Source organism: Papaver somniferum, chromosome 1 (genome assembly GCF_003573695.1).
Source record: "Papaver somniferum cultivar HN1 chromosome 1, ASM357369v1, whole genome shotgun sequence".
NCBI lineage: Eukaryota > Viridiplantae > Streptophyta > Magnoliopsida > Ranunculales > Papaveraceae > Papaver > Papaver somniferum.
This window is the reverse complement of record NC_039358.1, coordinates 230447029-230473093: the sequence shown is the minus strand read 5'-3', so window position 1 is coordinate 230473093 and position 26065 is coordinate 230447029. Positions and strand designations below refer to the sequence as shown.

Genomic DNA, 26065 nt, shown 5'->3' with positions numbered 1-26065 from the left:
CCCTACTGCTCCTACTTCGTGGCTTATCTTCTTCTCCAAGTAATCTTTTCGTGACTTCGCCTTAGTATCTTGATGGTCCTTCTACTTTATTCGGGTTGGAGAGTTACCTCGCGCTTGGGATTTGTACTTCGCCTTCTGTTGTTGACTGATTTGACAGGTCACTGACACGGATCTTAGACTAGGATTTCCTTACCTTACTTGGTATGACACGTGGCAATCCTATTTCGTGTCCTTACATTTTGCCTTTTCTTATTTTGTCCAAGTTGCTGCGAGGATGGAATAAGAACCGTTTTAGTGTCCTTAACCGTCACGTTCTCCATACCCATAATTCCACGTGTCCACGTTTCCTGGGTAACCGTCCGTCATCGGTCACCTTTACTTCGATCATGCTGCTTCCCGGTTTTACCGGTCCCTTCTTCTTGCTATAAATACACTTCTCCATCCTTACTTGAGTTTCTTTTCCGCCTCTTCCAATCTCTGCTCTTCTCTTGTTTGATCTCTGCTCTTACTTTTACCTTATTTTTCCGAAATCCTCTACTTTCTTCATCACCATGTGTCCTAAAGGTGTTTCTGCATCTGCTTCACTTAAAACTTTCGAGGAATTTCAAGCCGAGCTCCAGGAGTTAGGTTTAACCTTAACTCCAGCTGTTGATTCTTCCCCATATCCCGCTGTTCTTGCTACCCAAGAGATGGAACTGAACTACCGGTGGCTTGGTTCGGACACTTGGTCTGCTGATAAGGTGATAATCTCTCTAGGTCAGTTGAGAGCGGGACTATCTTTCCCCTTGTATGATCCTTCAAACCCCATTTTCTTGGAGATTCTCGGTAGGCTGCGGTGTGGGGTTTTCCAGCTTACTGGTAATGCGATTCGAATCGCCAACGAGTTCAAAGTCTGTTCTCGCGATGGTATCTCGCAAATCCCTTTTTCCGCGGACGAATTTGATTCCTTGGATTTCAACATAGACTCTTTCATGGACAACTATTCAGCTATGCTTACAAGCACCAGGGAGCATCAGGAGTGGGGTCTTGAGCTTGTTAGGAAGGTGGTTTCTCCCCCCATTAAAGATCCTTTGCTGGATGTGGATTTCCAACTTCGTCTCTCTGTTGATGACTGGGCGAAGTTTCCTTTATTAGTTGGCGGTCCCTTTGTCTGGGGTTGCGAAGAAAAGGGATTTCCTCGCAATGGTCCCCTTCCCAGACATTGTTACCTCGCGGGATGTGATCCCTGGAGACTTCGCTGGACTGTTCCTAGCGAGGTATGATTTTTCCTATTGCGATTTGTATCATTTGGAACTATCAATTGTACTTATGTTTCTCAATTCGTTTTAGTATGTGATGCCTGCTGATGGACTTGTCAAGGCGCGACAGGATAAGAAAGTGGTTGCTAAGAAGACTCCCTCCGAATAGGTATCATTTCGTCTGTTGTTAGCGATTTTGTGATAATTGTCCATCCTGACGTCATGCCTCTTCGCAGGGCGAACTACCCACTTCTGGGGTACCCAACGGTCACAAGAAACGTTCTCATCATACTCCTCCTCCTTCTTCTCAGGTACCATCCTTAGCGCTTTTTATTTGTAAATTTTAGCCTTTTTGGTTTTTAACTTTTGACTTCGCAGACGAGTGCTCCTCCGTCTGCTGCATCCAAGAGGCCACGAAAGACCCTGGATGTGGATGCATTAGCTGCAATACATCCCTCCGCTCTCCTTGGTCGTCCCGTTCGCACTAAGAAACAGTCCCCTTCAGTTAGTGCTCCTGCTCCTCCGAAAGACGCTGATTCTGCTACCCGTTCCAAGGTCGCCGATTCCCCTGTTCAGCCAGGAGTTGAACATCCTAAGAGTTCTACGGAGGTACCTCCCTCTGGCGATAAAGGAAAGAAACTTGTCCATCCTGTAATGTCAAATCCCCACTTCACCCTGACATGCAATTCATTCGAGGTATCTACCACAAGGCTCAAAAAGATTCGGCTATGAGATCTCGTGCTTTGGAGTCTTTGTCCGCCTTTGTTTCTGACGACTTCCTCTCCCAAGACTCGTCTGCGCTTTTGAGTGCTTCAATGAATCTGTCTCTCCAGCAACACTTTGCCTTGATGAACCAGGTGATTTCTTTGTGCCTTTTCTGCCATTTTTCCTTTTCCTCTCCGAGATTTATTTTCCGAGTTCAAGTTTGCTTCGCAGGAAGTCTACCGTCACATGGCCACCCTCGTGGAAATTCGGCTTGTTCGCGAGATGGCTAGGAAGGATGAAGCTAAAATCAAAGCTTTATCGGAGGACCTTCAGAAAGAAAAAGATCATTCCCGTAAGCAAGGCCAAAAGATAGAGACGCTTTTGAGTGAGTTCTTTTTTCTTGGACGTCCCTCTATTGTTCTTGCCTTTGCTTCCATTATTTTCTTATTTTATGCTTCGTCAAGCTCGATGCATGCAACGTCAAATGAGCGCTGATGAAGCTTCCTCCTCGCTGGAAGATATTCGCGCTGAGATGGTGAATCTTACAACTCAAAATGACATTTATGTTTCTGAGAACTCCATCTTTAATGAAAAGGCTGGGACCCTTTGCTTGCAAGTGGACCGTCTGTTAGTTGAATTCTCCCGCAACGAGGAACTGAACCTCCATCTCCACAATGACAACCTGCGGCTTAAGTCAGAGCTTCAACGGGTCTCTAATTCTCTTACTACCTCGCGGAGCCTTCATTCTTCGTCGATAGCCAACTATAAGAAACTGGAGGAAGATTACGATCGAGTGATCAAAATAAAAACCGATCTCGCAGCTACTCTTCGTAAGTATCGGAACACTGTGGATGGTCTAAACGAGGAGGTTGATTGTTTGAATAAAAAGGTGAAACTCTTGCAAGCTAAATTAGCCACTTCCTCTCGTCCAAAACCTGCGAAATCCTCTCCTCCGATCAAGCCTACAAGTCTCCGTGGATAAGGCGCTCTCGCCATTCAGTCTGGCAAGAGCACTTTGAAATCCTCTCATGGTGAAGGTTGGGATAGAATGTATCATGAGTTATGTGTTCAACTTGAAAATTCCAACCTCAAAGTCGCCAAGCTCGATCATCTATACTCTGATGTTTAGAGTACTTTAAATACTACTATCCTTCAGGCGGAAGGTAGTTTTTAGGTGTATTATTATATTTGTTTGACCCGGATTACTTCCTTGTTTCTAATGTAGTTTCTATTATCTTCGCAGAATCAGATGAGCGTCATAAGAGTCGGGTCCTTCGTATCACCAGGGAGAGAGATGAAGCTCGTGCTGACGTTTCTCGTCTTAATGAGGAGATTGAGAGTCTAAATGATAATATCGACGAGATCATCGATTCTTACAAGAAGGTAGCCAAGACGGCCCGCAAGAATACTCAGAGCTATTTGGTTCCACTCTTCAATGACTATTGCGCTGAGCATGGCATTCCTCCTCCTTCTTTTCCTTTGGAGATTTTTTCTGATGATGAGAAGTCTCAGTATGAAGCTGCTGATCCTACCAACGAGGAATTTTTTCTTGATGACGAGGAGGAACCAAAAGTTGACACCGCGAAGGATAACGAGGGGTCCAAGGGAGATTCTACTTAGCATTACCGAGGCAGGCGGCGAGATCCCTGAGTCAACCATCATCGATAGTGCCATTCCTCAGTAGCAGTTTTAGTTTTGTCTTCTCTCGTCTCAGATTAGTGTTTTATAATTAATAATTTTTATGGGCGCTTCCAAGCTTTGGGGGAAAACGCTTTATTTTGGGAATCATCACATTTCATGGTATTATAATTCTGTTTTATCATGCGTGTGTTTATTTGATTTCCGCCATTTGCCTCAAGTATATACTGACCATGGAAACTCTCAAAAGAATAGTGAAGCCTTTAAGTATATACTTGCCTTTTATTCTTTTGCGAGTTTTCGTCTTCGTTTTTGCCTTCACCTTTCAAATCACCCTCAGTTCCGGCTTTCTTTATTTACTCATCCCTGCTGCCTTTTGCTTTTCGGCGACGTTGAGAAAGCTAATTTAAAAGAGTGAGGAGCACTGATTGCTAAAGTATGCGCCCGGTCTTAGTTTTTTGCTTCAGGTTTCTTCTTGCCCTATCGTGTAGCCTTAGATTGTATCTTAAGCGCTTTGTAGTTTCGTGCGGATAACGCCAAAAGAACAAAAAATATAAAAGTATATACTTGCCTCTTGTTCTTGTTGGCATTATCCAATCGAGACGAGATGGTACTGAGAATGCTCTTTATAACTTTACTGTTTTAGTAGCTGTGTATATTTCTTGCTTATGAGGTCTTATTGCGCCTCTTAAGTAAGGCCTTATTGCGCCTCACCCTGTTTTTAAGGGTATTACTTCGGCGAAGTCTCAGGCGCTTACTATTTTTGCAAATAGCAATCCATCAACCTCGCCTTAACATTTTTGATAAGTTTTCTTTCCGGGACAATGTGATAGGCCTATCTATTCCCATGAATAGCATCCCCATGACATTGCCGTCTTTTTTGGTCACACAACTCCCTAATCTGGAGGGTGACATCCCTTTATATTCCCCCTGAGTGCCCCTTCAAGGAGGTTAACCTTAACATGCATGTTGGTCTCCTCCCATCCGGTTATTACGACATTCAGTTGTTTTTGTTACTTCTTATCCTCTTCGCCGATAAGGCTCGGAGTTACGAAGTCACACCCTAATTGGGGTTTCTTTGGGATCAAGTGCATCGTAGCCAAGACTTGCCAGACGGACATGGCCGGTAACGCTCCAGACGTCCCAGGCACTCGCAGCTCAACCGAATACTTCGGCGCCTTGGTCATATTTCTGCAACCCTTACCGAAGGCCATCATAAAAGGGACTCTCAGCGGATAGGTCTTATTATTGCCCCTAGATTTCTTCCTGAAAATTGTCCACGACATGCGTTAGGTCTTTGCCTCTTGCATTTTCATGCGAACTAGGGTGCATGTCGTGGGTTCCCATCCTTCCTAGGAGAAGGTTTTAAGTTTCCCTAGAACCTTTTTATTTCATATTCATTATTTGCCTCCTAATCTTGAGGTCCTACTGTCTTTGGTTACTCGGCGAATATTTATTTCATCAATATTTCATCAAATTTTTATTGCTATGCTCTTGAAAATTGAGTACATCGATCGTTTCATTTTTATCATCAAAATAAAGCGAATACATTTATCTTATCTCATTGTATCTTTCTTATTCTTCTTCCATACGAATGTGCTCGGGTTGGTATTTTTCAACTCTTTCATTCGCACTGCATTTCTTATCTTGAATAGTGCAGAAAATAACGGCTGCCCGGTTGATAAAGCATAGATGAACGATCGCACCAACTCCTCTTCCGAGATTCTTCCCTTCAATTCTTTGCATACTGCTTCCTATCTTGCGACAAGACTTCTGAAGCTCTCATGCTCCTTTTGCCTCAACGAGAAAAGCGCTGCTATTTCTGGCTTGCACGGTTCATTCATTGAGCATTTGTTTACCATTTGCAAATCACTTTATCTCCTTTCCTTGGGGATATTGTTTCTTCCTCGAATAACTTCTATTGATTGTTGCATTCAATATTCCCTTTCCCTGAATTCTCTTCTGCTACTTTCTATGGCCTTCTTCAAGTCTTCTCGCTCCTTTTGCTCACCTCGTCCCAGGCCTTCTCGTTTTCGCGTGTAATGTCTTTCTTTAGTTCGTGCTTCTCCCATAGCATATCTCTCCTCCTGCATATTATTATCCGCATGCTTCCTTTTCAAATGATTATTTATGATGATCAACTTCTCATTTTCCCTTTCTAACCTTATTCGTTCTCTGACCAGATCCTCTTTCCTTCGCTTCTCTTGATAAAGTTCTTCCTTTAACCTTATTCAAAGATTTCCTCGGGCTCTTGTCCTTGTGCCATTTTTCCTCTTGACCGCTTCATCTTCCCTCCTTCTTGTAGAATTTGCTTCTCCTTTGTCGCGGGAGTTTCCTTTTTATTCTTTGTCATTTAATTTCCTTCAGAAACCTACCCCTTCTTGGCCTTTCCACCTTGTTTTTGATTGACCTGGCCTCCTTCCTCTGGAATTGCGTTATTATCTTCCGCGATACGAATTTTTGCTTCATTGGTTTCCTCCTCATCCTCCTGCGTTCCGCTCATTTCTTTGCTAGACTCTATCGTAAATACCATCATCTAATCGGCTCTTCTTTCTTCGCTGACTTTTTTCCTTTGTTCCATTTCCTTTCTTAACTTCTCCTTTTAGTTATGCACGTCTTTTGTTATACATTCTTTTGCGTTTCTCAGATATCCTCTTATCTCGCCGATTCCGCTTGGCACTGGGAATCGGATCGCCTGGTGATATGTCGACGCAACTCACTTTATTCCATGTATCCAAGGCCGCCCTATGAGAGCATTGTAGGGAGAATCGACATCTACGACATAGACTGTGACCTTCGTCTCTAGTTCGCCAGCGATAATCTTCACGGTCAGTTCCCCCTTCAGCTTAGACGCTATCCATTAAACCCATATATGTTATATGTATAAGGTACAAGATCCGAGTCCTTGTATCCCATGGTCCTAAAGGTATGGTAAAAGAGGATATCGACTGAACTCCCAGTATCAACCAAGATTCTGTCTATTGCCCAAATTCTCCTTTCCTCAGCTTGCTATTCCTCCCATCTAGAATATTTTCCGAATCCCAAGGTCACGACCAGAGGATTTGTGTGCGAAATTTCCCCATCAGGTGCATCCTTCGCCGAGAAGGTTATCTCCCTCTTCTTCCATTCTTCTAGCGGCTCTTTCGTCATGACGCTGAATATTTCGTTTCCCTCGAAATCCCTCTTGTGTCCTCTTTTAAGCACTTTGTCATGAAAGTCTTGGAGACTTCTTGCAGCGTGAAATTATCAAATTGCAGTTTAATTGTTGCTTTCCTCGGTCTATCTCGATCCGGTATATTGGTTGATTCTCACGAGGTGGCGGAGGTGGCACATAAACCTCTAGGAAATGCGCGAGTTTCCCTTGGTCTATCAAGCGAAGTATAATTCTCCGAACGTTCCTGCATTCACCTGTTTGGTGTCCATGGAAGCGATGATACTTACAAAATTCATGACTTCGAGACCCTGGTGGGGGATCTTTTCCGAAATTTGGTGGGGGAGGGATTTCCTCCTTCAGCACCATTTCCTCCCACACTTTTTTCACAGTTGTGTTAAGTCGTGGGAGTTTCACATCTTCAAAGATTGGTCCATTGGTCCTCCTTTCCCCGTATCTGGGTCCCTGATTATTCCTAGGTTGGTATCCCGTATTGTAGCTTCGTGGCTCATGATTTCTTCGTTTTGACTCCTCATACCTTTGTTGATCAATCCACTCCTGATCTCCACTCGAGACGGCCACAAGCTTTGTTGGGACGGGAACTGCTGGCTCTCCCTTTCCTCGCCCGAGTTTATCCCCTACTGCGTGCAACGCCCTTGGTAATAGCCTAGAATTCCCTTCTTTCGCTGGGTCCAACGTCATTTCGCTGACCTGCGTCTGATTTTCCTCCAACGCGATGTATTCCTCCTGGTACTCCCTCAGCTCATTCATCGTTATCGAGTTTCGAATAATGAATATATGTGTGTACAACAGGTCCGTTGGGATCAAAGCATTCACGAAGGCTAAGATGAAGTTTCTTTCATCAACTCTCCCGGCTAACTCACTGCACACTGTTCTCCATCTCGCGACCAACCCCCGCAAGCTTTCTGTTGACCTTCTCCTCAAGTTGAACAATGTCTCTATCCCTGGTCTCAACAAGTTGTTGCTTATGCACGTCGTCAAGAATAGCCTCTGCAAATCTTTGAATGAATATATTGACTTTTCCGGGAGTCCATCAAACCAGGCTAATGCCTCCCCTGTTAAGCTCGCAGGAAAATATCGACAAAGTACTACGTCATTTCGTCCCTATTGCATCAGCGAAAGGGTATATTGCTTCAAGTGTTGCACTGCACTTTCCGATCCACTGAATATGCTTGCTAGGGTTGGTAATACGCATTTCTCCGGGATGTCCGCATGCATGATCTCATAGGTGAATGGCGATTTATCTGCTTCCTCTATTGCTTCCGCTAACTCTACCTTTCCACCTCTTCATGAGTTATTAATTAAAGCCCTCATGTCTCTCAACTCGTTCAGGACTTCTTGGTTCAATTTTCCTCCATCCTCCTCATGGGGACGACCTCTCATCACGCTAAGCCTCCCTTCGCCTGGTCGTCGCCTTTCCTCCTCGCCTCGGATAAGGTTCTCCCGACGTTGCAGTTCGTCCTCCTGCCTCTTTTCCTCCTCATGTCTCCGCCTCTGATCTTCCCTTTGTGATATCTCCAGTCCTCTTCTCAAGTCTCTTTCTTCGTCTTCATTAATTTGTCGTCTTCTTCTTTGTCCTCCTTCATTTTCCTCGTGTTCATATCTCCTTCGCCGCAGCTCATCTTCCTCCGAAGATACAGTGTTTCCTTCCGAATCTATGGTATTCATCTCCACGTTTTCGTTTAGTTGCCGGTTTTGCTTCCTCAACCTAGCATTATGCCTTTCCAACTGCACATGTTGTTCCGCTAAGTCCCAGTCTCGTTCTCGTTCACGATGGAGTATATCCCTTAGCTGGTCCAACGTCATGTTTCCTTCTCCGATATTCTTTTCCATCTCCTGCGAGTCATCTCCTACTTGACAACGGTGTCTATATCGGATGTGCGCATTGAACCTTCCCTGAGGCCATCTTTCTCCGTCTGCCGTTGGTTCTCTTCTTGTCTGCCTCCTACAGCTGATGTTCCGGCCCGTTCCATCCTTCCTCTCCTCGCCTCTATACGTTTTCTTTTTCTTGTTTCTATCACATGCCTTCTCGATCTGGTGCCCTGACCATCTAACAATCTTCAACTTCCACGATCTTTCTCTGCTCTCCACGCAAAATTCCAAGATCTCTTCCTATTCTATGTCCCTAACCTTGTATACGAATGTAAAAACTCAAGATCTACAACCCTAACTTCAAACAACTCGCTAGATCTATAATCTCTACAATCTCTAAGACAACTTCTTTTCTTTTCTAACTCTTAGATGAGGATAAATCCCCAATCTAAGTTCCCTATTTCTGGGCGCCAAAATGTGATTACTGGAAATCCAGCGACACACCCAAATGGAGAATATGCAAGATCTAAGACATAATAAACACTAGAACTTAAACTGATTTATTAATCTCAAGCGAAATACAAGTTACACTCGTGGGTTACAAGGAAAACCTAACTCTTTCTCTCTCCTGTGCTAGACCTTTCCTTCTCTAAAATATCTCCCCTTTTACATTGTCCGGAGGTCTCTATTTATAGGCCTAAGCAACCTTAGTGGCATACAACTCATATCATCTCTCCGTGGTTACTTTATGCTTCGCCCGGTGCATATTCCATAAAGTTTTTTCCCACCTTTCGTTGACTTCACGTGGTCTTTTCGGGACACCTGTCCTTTTTCTTGCGCCCTACTGCTCCTACTTCTTGGCTTATCTTCTTCGCCAAGTAATATTTTCGTGACTTCGCCTTAGTATCTTGATGGTCCTTCTACTTTATTCGGGGTGGAGAGTTACCTCGCGCTTGGGATTTGTATTTCTCCTTCTAATGTTGACTGATTTGAAAGGTCACTGACACGGATCTTTGACTAGGATGTCCTTACCTTACCTGGTATGACACGTGGCAATCGTATTTCGTGTACCTACAAAGAACACTCATCCAACAGGGACCTGAGTGATAAAAACACACATATGCCCAACAAGAGCCAATATGTAAAAGACAAAGAAACTCAACAAAATTCAAAGAAAAAGAAGAAGCTAACTAATCAGCTTCAGCAACTGTAGTAGTAGAAGAAGTAGCATTAGCAGAGGAATTATCAGCAACAGTATCAGGAAAATGAAGTAAGCTAGACAATAATCTTGAGAATGTAGGATAACATAGTGCTTTTGTAAAAACATCCGCCAATTGCTCTTCAGAAATAACATGCACTACCTTGAGAAATCCATTTTCGTCTAGTTCCCTTATTGTATGATAATATACTTCCACATGTTTGGTCCTAGCATGGAAAACATGGTTAGAAGCAAGACAGATAGCACTTTGGTCCTAGAGGATATGAGACAAAAATATGAAGTTCTGACATAATGTAAGTAACCCACTGTAATTCTACAGCAGCTGAAGTAAGGCATTTGTATTCTGCTTCAGCAGAACTTCTAGAAACTGTAGGTTGTTTATTTGAAGACCAAGAAACAACAAAGTTACCCATTAATACGCCATAACCAGAGCTTAATCTTCTTGTATCTGGGCAACTAGCCCAATCTGAATCAGTGTATTCTAACAGAGAATAAATATCACCTCTTTGTAAAGAAATACCAGTACCTAAAGTTCCTTTAAGATATCTTAAAGTCTTCTTTACTAAAGCTAAGTCCTATGGTTGCTAATCTAGCAGCTTGATTAGTAGTCCACGTCAGCTAGGACAACCTCCTAAGTCCTATGGGCGTGATAATCTAGCAGCTAGATTAGTAGACCACGTCATTTTGGACTACTGTCCAGCGCTGTTTGGTTCAGCACCAGCGTTGCTTGGTTCAGCACAACGAATTTCAATCGTCAGATCAAATTTTGTGATTTTTGTGATCCGTGTGAGTTTTGTGAGCGCCGAATCATTCAGCGTAAATGTCACTTTTTGAGCATTGAACCATTCAGCGCTTAGATCTCGCTACTAGATCAACTGCGAGCACATGCTAGGAGAGAGAAATAGCGCTAACAAATAGGCCACACTTTTTTTTGAACTGCAACACTTTTCTGCTAATCTAGCAGCTCAATCTAGCCCATATGACTTAGCCTAACAACATATGTTGATCAGTTGGTGCACGCATAAACTGATAAACATAGTTTACACCTAAACATATGTCAGGCCTTGTATGTGTAAGATATAGAAGACTTCCCACAATTGTTTTGTACTCTATAGTATCAGTTACAACACTCCATTATGAACTAAACATCTTTTACATTTAGTTACTCGTGTATCATAAGGTTTACATTCAAGAATCTTTTCATTACTTGACAGTTCTAAAGTATATTTTTGTTGTGTCAGAACAATAACCTCATCAAATCTAGAGGCTTCAATTCCTAGAAAACAGTGAAGATTCCCTAAATCTCTCATTGCAAATTCCTTACTCAAAGACATAATCAATTTATGAATAAAGAGAAGCAGAGCTACCAGTTCGTAGAATATCATCAACATAGAGCAAAAGAACCAGCATGTCTGACTCACCTGTATATCTGAACATAGAGTGGCCCTAGGTGCTTGTTTCAGACCATATAAGTACTTCTTTAGATCACATACATGATTAGGAAAGTCAAGATTTGTGAATCTTGGAGGTTCTTTCATATATACATCCAAAGAAAGATATCCATGCAGAAATGCATTAGATACATCCAGCTGTTTTACTATCCAACCATTTGTAATATCTAAAGTAAGAACCACTCTCACTGTTGTAGTCTTACCAACTGGTGAAAATGTCTCTCCAAAATTAACTTCATCTTGTTGATTATAACCTAGTGCAACTAATCTTGATTTAAGCCTATGTACACTTCCATCATCCTTAAGCTTAACTTTGTAGACCTACTTACAACCAAGAATGTTCATGTGTGGTTCAGGATTAACATAAGTCCATGTCTCATTTAGCCTAAGAGCCTTAGTTTCATCCTTCATTGATCCTACCCATTGCACACTTCTAGAAGCTTCTTTAAAAGATTTTGGCTCAAAAATAGGGTGTAATAATTAAGTAAAAGTATTAGGAATAGGATGTTTAACTGAGTTATTTAAAACAAAATCAAGATTTATTTATTTATTTTTAAATACCTCTCATGGACCTAGTGACAACAAGATTATGAGAAGTAGAAAGAATGAGAGCAAAATATGAGGATTCTGAATCAGAGTGAAGAATAGCAATAACATTGGAAGATGAAACAGATGAAGGTGAAGATGCATAGTAAAGTGATGTCTCATCAAAAATACATGTATTTAAATATGTATCTTCTTAGATAAAGGATCAAAGCACCTATAAACCTTATGCATAGGGTTGTAACCAATGAAGACACATTTAACTGATTTTGGAAACAATTTATCATGCCTATAATTACCAAGTTAAGGAAAACAGGTTGAACCATAAACTTTCAAGACAAAATAATTAGGTTGAACTTGAAACTCATAAGGTGATTTCATTGATAAAACAGGTGTAGTAGTTCTGTTGATAAGAAATGTTGCAGTAAGAAAAACATCAGACCAGAATGACTTAGGATAAGAGGAGTGAAATAGAAAAATGTTACCCATTTTTGTTATATGCCTATGTTTTCTTTTAGCAAGCCCATTCTTCTATGGGGTATTAGGACACGAAAATCTGAGTTGAATATCTTTAGAGTCAAGAAATTGTTTGAAAACACCTTTGGCAAGCTCACAAACATTGTCAGTTTAAAAATAAATAATTTTTGTAGAAAATAAATTCTCAGTAAGATTTTTAAAATGTGTAAAGCACTGTAAAACATCAGTTTTTAATTTCATAGGATAAATCCAGTGAAATCTACTGACATCATCTATAAAAACTATATAGTATTTATAACCAGCATAAGAAGATATTGGTGATAGTCACAATGAATAATAGACAAAGGATTTGATTCACGAGTGTCTGAAAGATGAAATGGAAGTTTTTTACTTTTCACAATTTGACATGAATGACAGAGAGGATCATAGAATTCAGAGTAATAGACTTATTTGAGCTCAAATGATGCACAATTTTCTTAGATGGATGACCTAATCTATTATGCCAGACAAAAGAATAGGCAATCATAGGATGTAAAATGAGTATTTGAGCTAAATGATAAATTTTGAATTGAAGAGTACACGAGCTTAAAGAAACTCCGATAACGAGTAAAGTTAAGAACTGATTATAATCTATAATAACCTTTCGATGAGAAATCCAATCTCTAAATGAAGCCCAAGTAATTGCTAGGATCAACAAGGGCCAGATTTTTCTCTTTGTTTCTGTCTCTTATGAATTTTCAGGCTTGTAATTAATCTCCCAAATTCCTTCCTTGAGCCCATTTTACATTGTATCCACCAAAGAAGTAGTTCCAAATTTTATAAACATAGTTACAATATATATGTGGTAATAAGTGACTTACAATCCCTCATCGTAGCTTGCATAATAAGCACATAGTGTTAGAGAGGATACACACCCTCTTCTGAAAAGATTATTGATAATTTGTATGCATTTTGTGCAGCTAACCAGATGAAAAATTGCACTTTACGAGGGACCTTTTATACCCATCTGGTGGTTGTATGTTGGTCTACTGTACTAGCCTATTGTAGCATGAACTTGTGCTAGAGTCATTAGGTGTATTAATTTTTAACTCATGTTGTTCATCGGTTGTTAGTGTATGTGGTTTACCTAAAACTAGTATGAAACCCATTCTAAGCACCGGGATTGCTGGGATTTCTTACACCATTGGTCATGTCCATTGAGGCGGGGCTTCGCCCCGCACCCGTCCCAATAAGAGTTTTTATAACCTATTATAGAATTACTATCCAACCGATTGATAATTAACAGTTGAAACTTTCTAATAATAAAATGTATAATCCTCTTATAATCTAAACATCTCACATAGTTCTGAAAACTAATTTCAAGCAATCTAACAAAACAGAAATCAATTCTACAAATAAAATAAAATAAAAATCATACTTGTTATACATTTATATCGATCTCTGATACTGGAAACACTAAAAAGAAGGATGTTCATATAAAATAGGTTGCCAACTTTAAATAGTACACAATATATGAAGTGCTTCCCGTCAAATAACATATAATCAAGAAAATGCACTGATATATCTTTCTTCGAAAATCTTATATTTACGTAAAGAATCAATGAACCAACTCAACTGATTTTTCAAGCTCCAACTTCTTATGGTTAAATGAAAATCAAACTCATTATACATGTATTGATATCTGATATTAGACAAATTAACAAAGATCATAATATTAATATAAAATAGATTGTCAACTCTAAATAGTGCAAAGCATATGAAGTACTTTCCATCCAAGAAGGGGTCCCAATTAACAACTGTAGTGTATAATCAAAACACCAATTATCATTTAGTAGATTAACTTGTGGAACCGAATTATTCACCAGTCCAAGAAGCGGTCCCAATTAACAATTGCATTGTATTATGAAAGCGCCAATTATCATTTATTAGATTAATAGTTGGAACCAAATTATTCACCAATAACGCATTGTTTAAATTGCTGGAGATTAAGAAATCATTTTAATGAAAATACTTTTGAAAAATTACGCCAACCTTTGAAATCATTAAGTAGTTTATTACATTGTGAATATTAGTATTATTGGTTAAATGAAAAATCACGCTTGTTATACAGTTGTATCGATATTTGATATTGAAGGCACAAAAAAAAATTAATATAAAATAGATTGCCTACTATAAATAGTGCACAACTTATGAAGTTCTTCTTGTCAAAGAAGATATAATCAAAAAAATGCATTGATATGTCTTTCTTCGAAGATCTTATATTTGCATAAGAATCAATGGACCAACTCAACTGCCCTTCCAGGCTCCAACTTCTTATAGTTAAATGAAAAATCACACTCATTATTTAGCTACTGATATCTGATTTTAGAGAAACTAACAAAAATCATAATATTAATGTAAAATAGATTACCAACTCTAAACAGTGCAAAGCATATGAAGTGCTTCCCGTCCAAGAAAGGGTCCCAATTAACAACTGCAGTGTATAATGAAAACACCAATTATCATTTAGTAGATTAACTGTTGGAACCAAATTACTCACCTGTCCAAGAAGCGGTCCCAATTAACAACTGCAATGTATTATGAAAGCACCAATTATCATTTAGTAGATTAACAGTTTGAACCAAATTATTCACCATTCATGCACTGTTTAAATTGTTGGAGATTAAAAAATCCTGAAAATACTTTTGAAAAATTATACTAAGCTTTGAAATCATTAAGTAGTTCATTACATTGTCAATATTAGTACTATTGGTTAAATAAAAAATCACACTTGCTACACAGTCGATATCTTATATTGGAAACACTAAAAAAATGATATTCATATAAAATAGATTGCCAACTCTAAATAGTGCACAACTTATAAAGTGTTTCCCGTCAAATAATATATAATTAAGAAAATGCGTGGGTGTATCTTTCTTCGAAAATCCTATATTTGCGTTAAGAATCAATGGACCAACCCAACTGATCTTCCAGGATCCAACTTCTTATAGTTAAATGAAAAATCACACTCATTGTATAGGTAACGATATCTGATAGTAGAGAAACTAACAAAAATGGTGATATTAATATAAAATAGATTGCCAACTTTAAATAGTGCAAAGCATATGAAGTGCTTCCCGTCCGAGAAAGGGTCCCAATTAACAACTGCAGGGTATAATAAAAACACCATATATCATTTAGTAGATTAACTGTTTGAACCAAATTATTCACCCGTCCAAAAAGCGGTTCCAAATTGTATTATGAAAGCGCCAATTATCATTTAGTAAGTAGATTAACAGTTAGAACCAAATTATTCACCATTTACGCACTGTTTCCATTGTTGGAGATTAAGAAATCCTTTTAATCCTTTTAAATTGTCGCAAGATCAATTGGAGATTATAGCCTTCCACTTTGCCTACCTCGTCCTCAGTGTCTTTTATTTTCTCGTAAGCTACCACCACATTTTCCAAATCCACCTACATCTCTTTTAAGCATTTTCAAAACAATTTCACATTGAATGTACTGATTCATCTTTCATGTTCTAATATGTTCTGATTACAGACCATTCAGATGATATAATGGATTTAAGTAAACACAATTGATAGTATTTTCTACACAAATATTACCTTATGCAAATCAATGGGATTCTTAACCACATACATCAAGCCCCTAATCTGCGAGAATGGACACCATATCCATGCAACTCTAGACAATCTAAAATGCATGCTTAGTTCGTAATACTAACTGAATAACTTGCATACATGAGGAATCGTCATTTAGAATATTCCTCATACATATCTTGTCCATGATATAGATAGCAATTTCAACACACAATACATTTAGTGGCACATGATGACATGTTTTGGCATTACGTCTAAAACTAATGCCAGAACTGCCAGGGTTGACTGGTTGAGTTTCTGGATTCTCATTTATGGGTTCTCATTGCTTTAGAAAGGATTCAAACTCTACATATAGGTTGTTTAAGTTTATGGATTTCCACTATTTTGGGTTTTGGAAAGGACTCAGACATTACAGATGCGTACTTCAGTTTTTGGAATTGTGGTTTATAAAATGCAGATGGACATATAATCAGTAAATTTAAAATAAAATTTGAGTGTCTTAAGATTGAAACATTGATGATGCAATGTTAATTACAATCACGTGATGCACCTCACCAGGTTTACATGTTTCTCCTGGATACACTTAGCTTAGTTTGGATTGTGTTAACATTAGCTCAACACTTAGCGTGATGCACCTCACATAACAGGCTACGACAATCTTCCGCGCAGATGATCAATGGCATCATCCTTGCTCTCTGCATGATCAGCCTTACCTGCGCAATAAATTATGAAATCACATCATCGAAAGCATAGGAAAAAACGCAAGAAAAGAAGAAAAAAAACAGCGAAAGCTAAACATAAAGGAAGAACCGCCGAAACAGATTTAGTTTTTATGTGAATTCCTATATATACAAAGGGAGATACCAAATCCAAAACTCACTTTCTTTCCTTTCCATTTCTTTTTGGAAATCACATATATTACATAAAAGTAAAGATTTTGTTTTGGAAATGATATATATAATCGATATCTAAAAATATTATTGTTATAATTATTATAATTTTTATATTATTAGATAATTAATTATATTTACCAAAAATAAGCTTACGAAAACACTTGTGATAAAAACCAAGATTTTTTATATATTTTACGTCCAAAAATAAGCTTACAAAAACATTTATCGTAAAAATTAAGATTTTTCTTTTATTTTTGGGAGTTCCTTACCATAAAATTTAGAAAAAAAATATAGTTTTTTTTTATTTTTGGATTTTAATTAGGAATTATAGGAAATAGAGATTAATATAGTAATTTTTACATTTTTTTATCGCAGCCAAACATGTGGTTTCTTTAAATAGTACAAAGCAAACAAATTATGGTGACATTAGATAAATGTTCCACCACTACCATCGATTTCGTCATAACATTTGACACGGAATTTAGCCTTCCAATCACAGCTGCAAGAATTATATAAGAAGAGGTTAATGTTAGTTACAATGTTTTTTTTCAAAAAAAAAATAGTATATCTTATATTTTTGACTGTTCACCTGTATAATATGTAGTATCATTTTTTCTGGTACTAACATTCTCGAGAGAAAGAAAACTGAATATCTCCTGGGGAAATGTTGGGAGGCCAACTTTTGATGTTCCACCTTGGTAAACCTGTTCAGCCACATTACATATTCAAATGACACAATTTTGTAACCGACTGATGGTTTGGCAATGTTAAACCTTTGAATGGAATACACATTTCCCTCCTCGAATTTCCCTTCTAACAACTCTACGTAATCTTTGCCTACCCTAGAATGCATCTGAGTACCCTGCATTACGTTCAATAAACAATTAAAAACTACACTTTATCGACCCCCTCCCCCCCAAAAAAGAAAAAACTTTTACCAAGAATGTGCGTCAGAGGTCGACTAACTCACCTCTTGTTCCATGAGATGCAAGTCAAGATTCCATAATTGACCTGTTTTTTTTTGTTTTCAAATCTCTATTTTTTCAGAACTTAAGCCTGCACGAGTTTCTAATGTGTCTAATTCCTAACCAGGCGCTTAAAGAGGGTATAAAATGTCCCCGAAGGTTTCTTGCCTACATATACATAACAAACATTAAAATTTTGCATTTGCTTGTTACAAATAAAAATTGCTTAGAGAAAAAAAACGGCAACCTAGGAATCTTATAAATGCATATCCAAACTGTGACACTTGAATAGGTTTACATAACATGGAAATCAACTGCCACTGCTCCCTCTTCGATGTGATTTTCTTCAAAAGTCCTAGTCGATATCTCCTGTTCGCTACCTCCTTTTCACAGAAACTGAAAGTATGTGGGTTTGTATGGGGCTAAAGAATGATTTGTATCCTTTGTATAGATGTTGGAAACTTGGCTCTAAAGAAAACCTCTACAACTTCTTTGGAATTAATTCCTGTTATATGGCAATATAAATAAATATAACACATAAATATGGTTTTAATCTGAACAATGGTTACAAACTTTACCATATTAAGCATTGACTTTGTTTATATTAGTAAATTAACTGTATTTATGGAACCTGTAAGATTGTGTTCAGGTAAATAATTAGATTTTTTCAGATACTCTAATAAATATTAATCTAAAATATCAACTAATATAGTAATTTTTAGATGTTGTTAGTAATTTTTTAGATGTTTATCATTAATATTAAAAATTAATATAGTCATTTTTCAAAAAAAATTCCCTTATAAAATATTCAACAAATACAAACATCATTATTTTATCCTATTTCATAAATATGTTGAATTAATTTTTCAGCTCCGGATCGTCTGTTACCAAGTACCTCTGTTCCTCTATTCCATCCTATCCCAATAGCCACGTGTCTCCTATTATACCTAAAATTTGGACGGGATATATTTGACTAATTTAACAGATCCTCCGAGAGAGAAATTAGGAAATCTTTAATTCGCCTTATATCTTTTCTCCACGAGTACTTACACTCCCCAATATCATCTTCTTCTTTACAGCCCACTAATTAGTCGTGTTTTGTTTTTGTTCATGGAGCATCAACAGGTAACAAGATTAGCTATTATATATGAAATTTTGATCCTAAAAGAGCCACCACAACGTATATGCAGAAGTTGCAGGCAGATAATATCTACCGCGTCGCTGCTGCTTTTACACATGCTTTAGCAAGTTCTTCCTTAGCAAATTATAATAGGAGACACATGGCTATTAGCAAATTAACAAAGCAAAGGACAAAACCCGTGGAGAAGGGGAGATTGAGAACCAATGGTCATGGACAGTATGACTAACATTTGATTCATTTTCTTTTTTAGGTGTCTGGAAAGAGAACCAACATCAGACTGCAAAATTGTGGGTGAGGACTGGGGAGTATGTTGCTGGGTAAGGAAGGAGGAAGGAAGTCACGGAATAGATAATTAAGGGAGAAATCTTTATTTCCTAATTTCCCTCTTAAAAAATTCGTTAAATTAGTCAAGTATCTCACATCCAAATTTGTAAAGGGAGTTAGTTGTAATAGGAGATACATGGCGTTTGGGGATTGACTGCAATAGAGGAACAGACGCAAAAAATCCCAAAATTAGTATAGTAGTTTTCTTTGCCATTTCCAGAACTTTTTTTCCTTTAGAGATTTTGCAAATCTATATTTTCTGAATTTTTTATAATAATAAGTATATGAAATTATAAAAGATTAACATAGTAATCCTTTTTGTCATTTCTATATTTATTTTCTTTTTTTCCTTACAAAAGATTTTAAAAATATGAATCTCATTACTTTATCCATAAATACTTTGACTTGATTTTTTTTATTTCATTCATAAATGTAAGAAATTAATATAGTATTTTTTTTTATTTTTTTATTTTTATTTTTATTAAAAAAAATCACTAATTTACAGTTTGTAATTAATCATTATACAAAACTTTTGGTTGGTAACCTAGCAACAAGCTGGGCTCCAACACCGTTTTGAATAGCAACGCCTAATCTATGAAAAATAAAGCTACCAAAACCACTACTAGCGTCGTTACTAACTAAACAATTCTTCAGGCGCTTGAAAAAACACAAAGTATCCTCACCCAACTCTCCTAGAGTAGAGAAAGCCAAAACATTCAATCCATGGCCATGTGAAATACACTTGTCCAAGTATTTAGAGTGTTTACGTGAAACCGCATTAGATATAGCTTTCTCTGGGACGAAAGAGCGAATTCCATCACCTGCGAAGGGAGAAACACCAGTGACATCCATACAAACATCCTTTCAGTCTTCCCAGTTAAGCACAAGAATATCAAAAGGTTTCAGCTCTTTGTCATCATTCGTCAGAAATCCCAAAGAAACTTCCTTACGAGCAGGAACACTAGCTTTGAGGCAAATGTCGACGACTACATCACGAACAATATCATGTCGAAACTTGGGGCCTATATCCTTAGCACAATGAAGTGCATGATCACCAAAGATGTCCATGGTTTTATTACAACTTGGGCACAAGCCATTCTCAAGAAACAATGGGATACCAAGACGATAGCAAAGTACAGCTCTAATATGTCTAGGTCCAAGGCACTGATTAAGCCCAATGATGGGTACAGCCATTAAATAATCTTGTGCATGCTTCATACGGTTGCACTGCCACAGGATGGAATCTCTTGCGGACATAGAAAATTGTCTGGGATTTGCTTCTTAACTGTATCAAAATAAGTGACTGCCAGGGAGTGCATGGATGGGGGGGCAGTATCATCGACACAGTATGTAGAAGGCAAGCCACATACCTGAGCAAAATTCTGTAGTGCAAACTGATAAGCAGAGCCTTTTTCAGTTGAGAATGAATTACCAAGGATCACCTTTTGTACCGAAGTCGTCTGACAGTGAGAAGCAAGGTAACAATAGGCGCTAGTGTCAGCCATGGTGTAAATGCCAAGTACACCATCTTTGATGGGCAATGTAGATAGTCGCTGCTGTAGAGGACCAAACCCCGCACCATCACCAGTGATGAGAAGTCTCAAGTACTTAAGTAAGTGATCATCAAAAAGGGCAGTGGCAGATTGTAAGGCTGCAGGATTGGTAGTACGCATTGAAAAATACAATCTAGAAACTCCAGTGCAATTGCGAAGTAATAGCATCTCACTTTGAGGGTCTTTGAGTTTCTTGATAGCAGACATCAATTGAACAGTCTTATTCACCCTGCTCAACATCATATCACTGATAAAGTTCAAATACAGACTCACCGGTCCACCCAATAGTTTAACACCATTAGAAGGTCTACCAATATCAGCGGGGAAAACTCCGTCAGCTGTGCTTCTGGGGTCAGTAGAAGGCCAAAAGACTTCGGTTTTCTTTACATTAAGATGTAAACCCCTGCGTGGTCCCTCAGTTTCTATTATGCTCAGAGCCTTAGCTACCTCTAATGTATCACCAATAATTGTACCATCATCCAAGTACCAAGCGTGCAAGTCAAGTTTGCATTGAGAAGCAATAGTCTTCACTAGGGGGTGAAGTGTCAATGCAAAGAGCAGAGGACCAAGGGGGTAACCTTGCTGAACTCCAAGTGCAGATGACAAAATATAATGGTCATAGTAGAGTTTGGCAGGCCTCGAGTAACAAAATTCTACCCAACGAGAAATACCTGGACAATGAAGGCGAACCTCTTTGATGAGCTGCGATCTGCTCACCATGTTGAAGGCATTGGAAAAGTCAATGAGCATCATTGACATTTCCTCTGAGTGACCATTCATCTCCAGTAGGCGATTTACAGCATGTAAAATACTTTCCCCACCAGCAGGAATACCAACCCCGAATTGGTAATCGCCCAAATAAGTAGACATATCCTTACCAACCGAGACAACAGCTATTTTCGAGACCAATCTGCGCCAAACTGTACCAACTGCAATGGGCCTAATACCACCTCCAGGTTTAAGTAAAGGGGTTAAAGGTGCACTAGCAATAAATTCTCCCAAAACCGCAGGACACCTACCAGCCAACCAAAGATTGACAACCCCAGTAATCGAAACAAGTAAATCATCTGCAATAGCAGCTGCCGCCCCACTGATTGCGTCGACCAGATGCTGAGCACGCAAACCATCACGACCGCATGAAGTGCCTTTGGGGAAGCTCCTGATAGCCCGTAAAACAACCCGAGAATCTACTATAATTGGGTCAACCATGGCCTCATCACAGGAAACAGTGGGCATAGGCGCAGGTGGATGCTTGTCTAGCAGTTCCAAGTACGTGTACTCGTTACGAGGAGCTAAACCAGACGAAGAGAGCACTCGAATGGCTGCTGCGAAATGGCCACAACTTATCTTCTTTTGACAAGCTAACAAGGTAGCTGCGTCTTGTCTCTTCTCATCTGCCACTTTAGACCCAAAACGTAAAGGCTGCTGTAGAAGTTTCTTTAACAAAATAGAACAGCCGTTAGGCTCTTTCCAAACAGCAAGAGCCCGATTAATGGCTGCAACCTGTAAACGTTTTCTGTTGCCGGATTTCTTCTCGGTGGAGCTTCTTGGCTTGAACAAGGTTAGCGTGCATATTGGGAGAATGATAAGATGTAACCAAGCTGATAAGCTACCAGGATTTACAATAATCCTGTCAAGACATACCTTTAGTGTTCTCGCAAAAGCAAGCCTGCATTTATACGGAATGCTAGAGACTGTCGTGAACTGCCTTTGAAGCACTGCGTTTAGTAAGTCTTTATACGGAATGCTAGAGACTGTCGTGAATGCTAGAGACTGACGTGAACTGTATTTTTCTTTATTTTCTGGATTTTTTATAATAACTATATGAAATTATAAAAGATTAAAAAATTTAAATTATATTAATAGATTCCATATATATGTTGAATTGATTTTTTTTTTATTTTAATCATAAATATCCGAAATTAATATATTAGTTTTCTTTATTTTTTGGATTTTTACAATTATAACACGAAATTAATATAGCAACTTTTCTAAATAACGAGGGTCGTCTGTCAATTGTGTTCCAACAATCCACCCAATCTACGCCGCACATTGTCAGATAAACGCACCATATCTAACGAAATTTATCCGACGAATACTAATGGTTTCTCAATTAGCCAATGAGAACGCGAGGTTACGTTCACCAACCAATAAGAGATAGGGTATGCTCTATCAGTGCTACTTTTATTCTTGAGTGAGGGATGATATTGAATTTTTAGATTGTTGATTGCGATCTTCTTCGATCTCTGCTAGGGTCCAATAACTCCAATTTTCTTGTCATGCACATCCCAGTTACCATTGTTCACCACCATTCATTTATGTATACATTTTTCTAAGATGAGATTTTATGTACACTAGGAAACTCAAGTTATCTTTCCATTTATCCCACCAGATCCAAAATCAATGTTGCATGCATGCCACATGACACATGAAGAAAGGTAAATTGGGAATAGTACATATACAGCAGGCGGGGTAAAAGCCTTTGGTCTATGTAACATTATGCAACCAGTTCTTTAACCCCCGCCGGGTCTGCCAAATGGTGAAAATGATTTTTCTGTACATGACCCAATCAAATAGTCATCGAACATTGAAACTTCCAACACTATCGCCGGCAGGTTTGAAAACCCTAGGGTGATTACCTCGATTAATTGTCGACCAACTATTGATAGACTGTAAAAAAAGCAGCATAAACCGATATTACATTTCTATTTTCCATGCTTATCAGTTACGTATAAGCAAGCAAATACATCTCCGATTTCTACGCCTCCCAGTTGTTGCATGTAGGTTGCACTATTACATTCCAATGTAAGATAAGTCAACTTGATTATAACCTTTAAGGTTTCCACATGGCTTTTCCAACGATAAGCGCGTTTGATAAGTAATCACAGATTTGGTAAGATTCTCAACTGTGTACCCCTAGAGGCTAGAGTAAGAAATTTATCCTGCATGTTTCTTTTCCGCATTTCACGTGAAATGTAGGAAGCCGTATTGCAAGGAGAAAAAAATAAATAAAAATATATCCCTAAAGGCCAGACCAACCATAAAGTCATGTGACCGGAAGGTAGGCAGGTGGCGAGGAGTGGGAGAAATCTAGGGGCTATCGCCTAATGACCTTTTACCCCTTCATGTATTTTCCCTACGTCATTCTTGTTTAGATACTGTTAAGAAGTAATTTTTTGATTTCAAAATACAAAACGGTCAGAAATTAAGTTGGAAAAAGTTATATTACGAGAAAATATGATCTTTTTGCTTGTAGTTTCGGAGGTTAACTTCTGTTTTTGGAGTGGCAGAAGCACTTTTACATCTATCCTCAGAAAGACCACCGCATAACAAACAACTACATTTTGAACCATACATTGACAGAAAGATCATGAGACATTTTGAGATTCTTTTGATTCTTGAATTCAATTTTGAGGACCTTGTCCTCAATTTAGGACATAAAAAGCTAATTACAATTAAATGACAAGTTTCTAACTCGTACTCGCACGATATGCTAGCAGGTCAGCTCAACCTATGTATAATAACACGTTATAATAAAAAGATTATGGGAAAAGGAAAATCAACGTTACTAAAAACAATTTCCTGGAAGAGATTTTCCTTTTGATATTCCGATAGCGCTGTAGCAAAATGTCGTAGCCGGCTTCTTCCAATAAGTGAGCTTTACATGGTATAATTTGATTCCATTACACGGGTTAGTAGCACTACAATGGAGATTAACGGCAATTGGTGTTGCCGATGTTCCACGGACATTTAGATACGTCACGCCACTAATCTTGATTCCAGAATGCTAATTTTTGAACAAAAACTAAAAAATATCAAATAAAAATCATAAGCTACTTGATGAAATATTTTAATTGGAAAATTTTGATCACATCTTACCTGCCTAGAACACTGTGAGTTACCACCGGGACAATATACCTGATCAATAATGATAGGATTTCGAACATTTTTCATAACAATGTTCTGATAGAGAACATTTTTTACAAAACCATTACTTGGTCTCGGCCAAGTTTTAATCCTTAAACCATTGTCTGATCCAGTGAACGTTACATCCTTTACTACGATTCCTTGAACCCCTTCTTCGTTCCGACTTCTTGCCAAACTTCCAATGCTGCACATTTATGAAACATAATTATAAAATATAATTAAACAAGTTCTTAGTGATTTGTTCTGATAATTCGTACCTAATACCGTGTCCAGGTCCACATCCTACACGCTGAACCAATAGCTTTTTTGTTCCAGGACCAATAGCAATACAATCATCACCAGTTTTTATGCTTGAATCGATGATTTTAACGCCAGTTGATGATTGTATGTCTATGCCATCCGTATTAGGACTTTGATCTGGTGCTAGAATAGTCATCCTTCGAACCATTATATTTTTGCAACCATTGATAGCCATATGAGAAAATTGGCTGTCAATCGATTTCAATCCACTAATTATCCCGTTCCTCACATTGTTTAATGATAGCGACTGCGTATGCACATACAGAGAAATTCATGTCAGGTTCATGCCATTGATATGTATTAAATTGAAAAATTTTCTAGCTAGCAAAAGTTAAGAAGATATACGTACAATTGCACCGTCTGGGCAATTTCCACCATACCGCCTGCAATTCCAAAAATTAGATCCACGCCCATCTAAAATACCACCATTGATAGTCAAACCATTGATACCAGTGAACAAAATCCAATTCCGATCCTTCCCAATAACCCGATAATTCTTGCCAGGAGGCGCCTGAATTTTACCATCAATTTGAACAGTAACTCTTTTGTTTCTACATGGACCGCCAAAAACAATTGTTTTGACTAAATAAGTACCTCGAGGTACCCACATTGTCGCTGGTTTCTTAGATTTACATGCCAAAGACCATGCTCGCAGGAAAGATCTTGTCGAATCTGTTCTCCCATTTGGTTTTGCTCCATATCTTAGAACATTATAAGTTGCTGCATTTATTGATAGTGGAAATGCAACGATGAAGAGAAGAGAGAATAATACGATTACGTTAGCCATTTTTTTGGTCACACTAGCTAGAAAGTGTGAAACCAGAAAAAGAGAGAGGTTGATTGAATGTATATGATAGGCGGGTGGAAGTATTTATAATACAGTTACTCTCGGTAGATACTTAGGTTCATGAACCAAAAAGTCGTACGGCAGTGAGAATGTGAAGCCGTATAGCAGCACATGAAGGAATTAAGGGGAGCAATATTAGGCGGGATGAAAGCCTTCATTCAAGCAAACATCATGGAGCTAGCCAGTGTAGGTGCGATCTTTTGTTAAAAAATATTTTGATAAAAGATGCCAATTTCTAGGCTAATATGTAGAGTGGTTTGT

At 38.5% G+C, this 26065-nt stretch overlaps 2 protein-coding genes across 2 annotated transcripts; both read right to left on the bottom strand.

Moving 5' to 3' along the window:
* Nucleotides 1-8040: 8040 nt before the first annotated feature.
* LOC113271947 (stress response protein nst1-like) lies at nucleotides 8041-8559 on the bottom strand. The gene has a single exon (XM_026521872.1). The coding sequence runs from the start codon at nucleotides 8557-8559 to the stop codon at nucleotides 8041-8043; it is 519 nt and encodes a 172-aa protein (XP_026377657.1).
* Nucleotides 8560-24070: 15511 nt separating this feature from the next.
* Nucleotides 24071-25779, bottom strand: LOC113338241 (polygalacturonase-like). The gene is made up of 4 exons (XM_026583698.1): nucleotides 25307-25779; nucleotides 24915-25204; nucleotides 24610-24841; nucleotides 24071-24517 (listed from the first exon to the last, which is right to left on the bottom strand). Exons 1-4 carry the CDS (start codon nucleotides 25742-25744, stop codon nucleotides 24299-24301), a joined length of 1179 nt encoding a protein of 392 aa, XP_026439483.1. The 5' UTR covers nucleotides 25745-25779; the 3' UTR covers nucleotides 24071-24298.
* Nucleotides 25780-26065: the final 286 nt, after the last annotated feature.

Excerpts from the sequence above, each read along its gene's own strand:
- LOC113271947 (XM_026521872.1), bottom strand. The coding sequence starts at position 8,559 with ATGACGTTGGACCAGCTAAGGGATATACTCCATCGTGAACGAGAACGA.
- LOC113338241 (XM_026583698.1), bottom strand. The coding sequence starts at position 25,744 with ATGGCTAACGTAATCGTATTATTCTCTCTTCTCTTCATCGTTGCATTT. Across the intron at positions 25,205-25,306 it reads ATTGCCCAGACGGTGCAATT|TCGCTATCATTAAACAATGT; the intron begins GTACGTATATCT and ends GTGCATACGCAG. Across the intron at positions 24,518-24,609 it reads ACTCACAGTGTTCTAGGCAG|CATTCTGGAATCAAGATTAG; the intron begins GTAAGATGTGAT and ends TTCAAAAATTAG.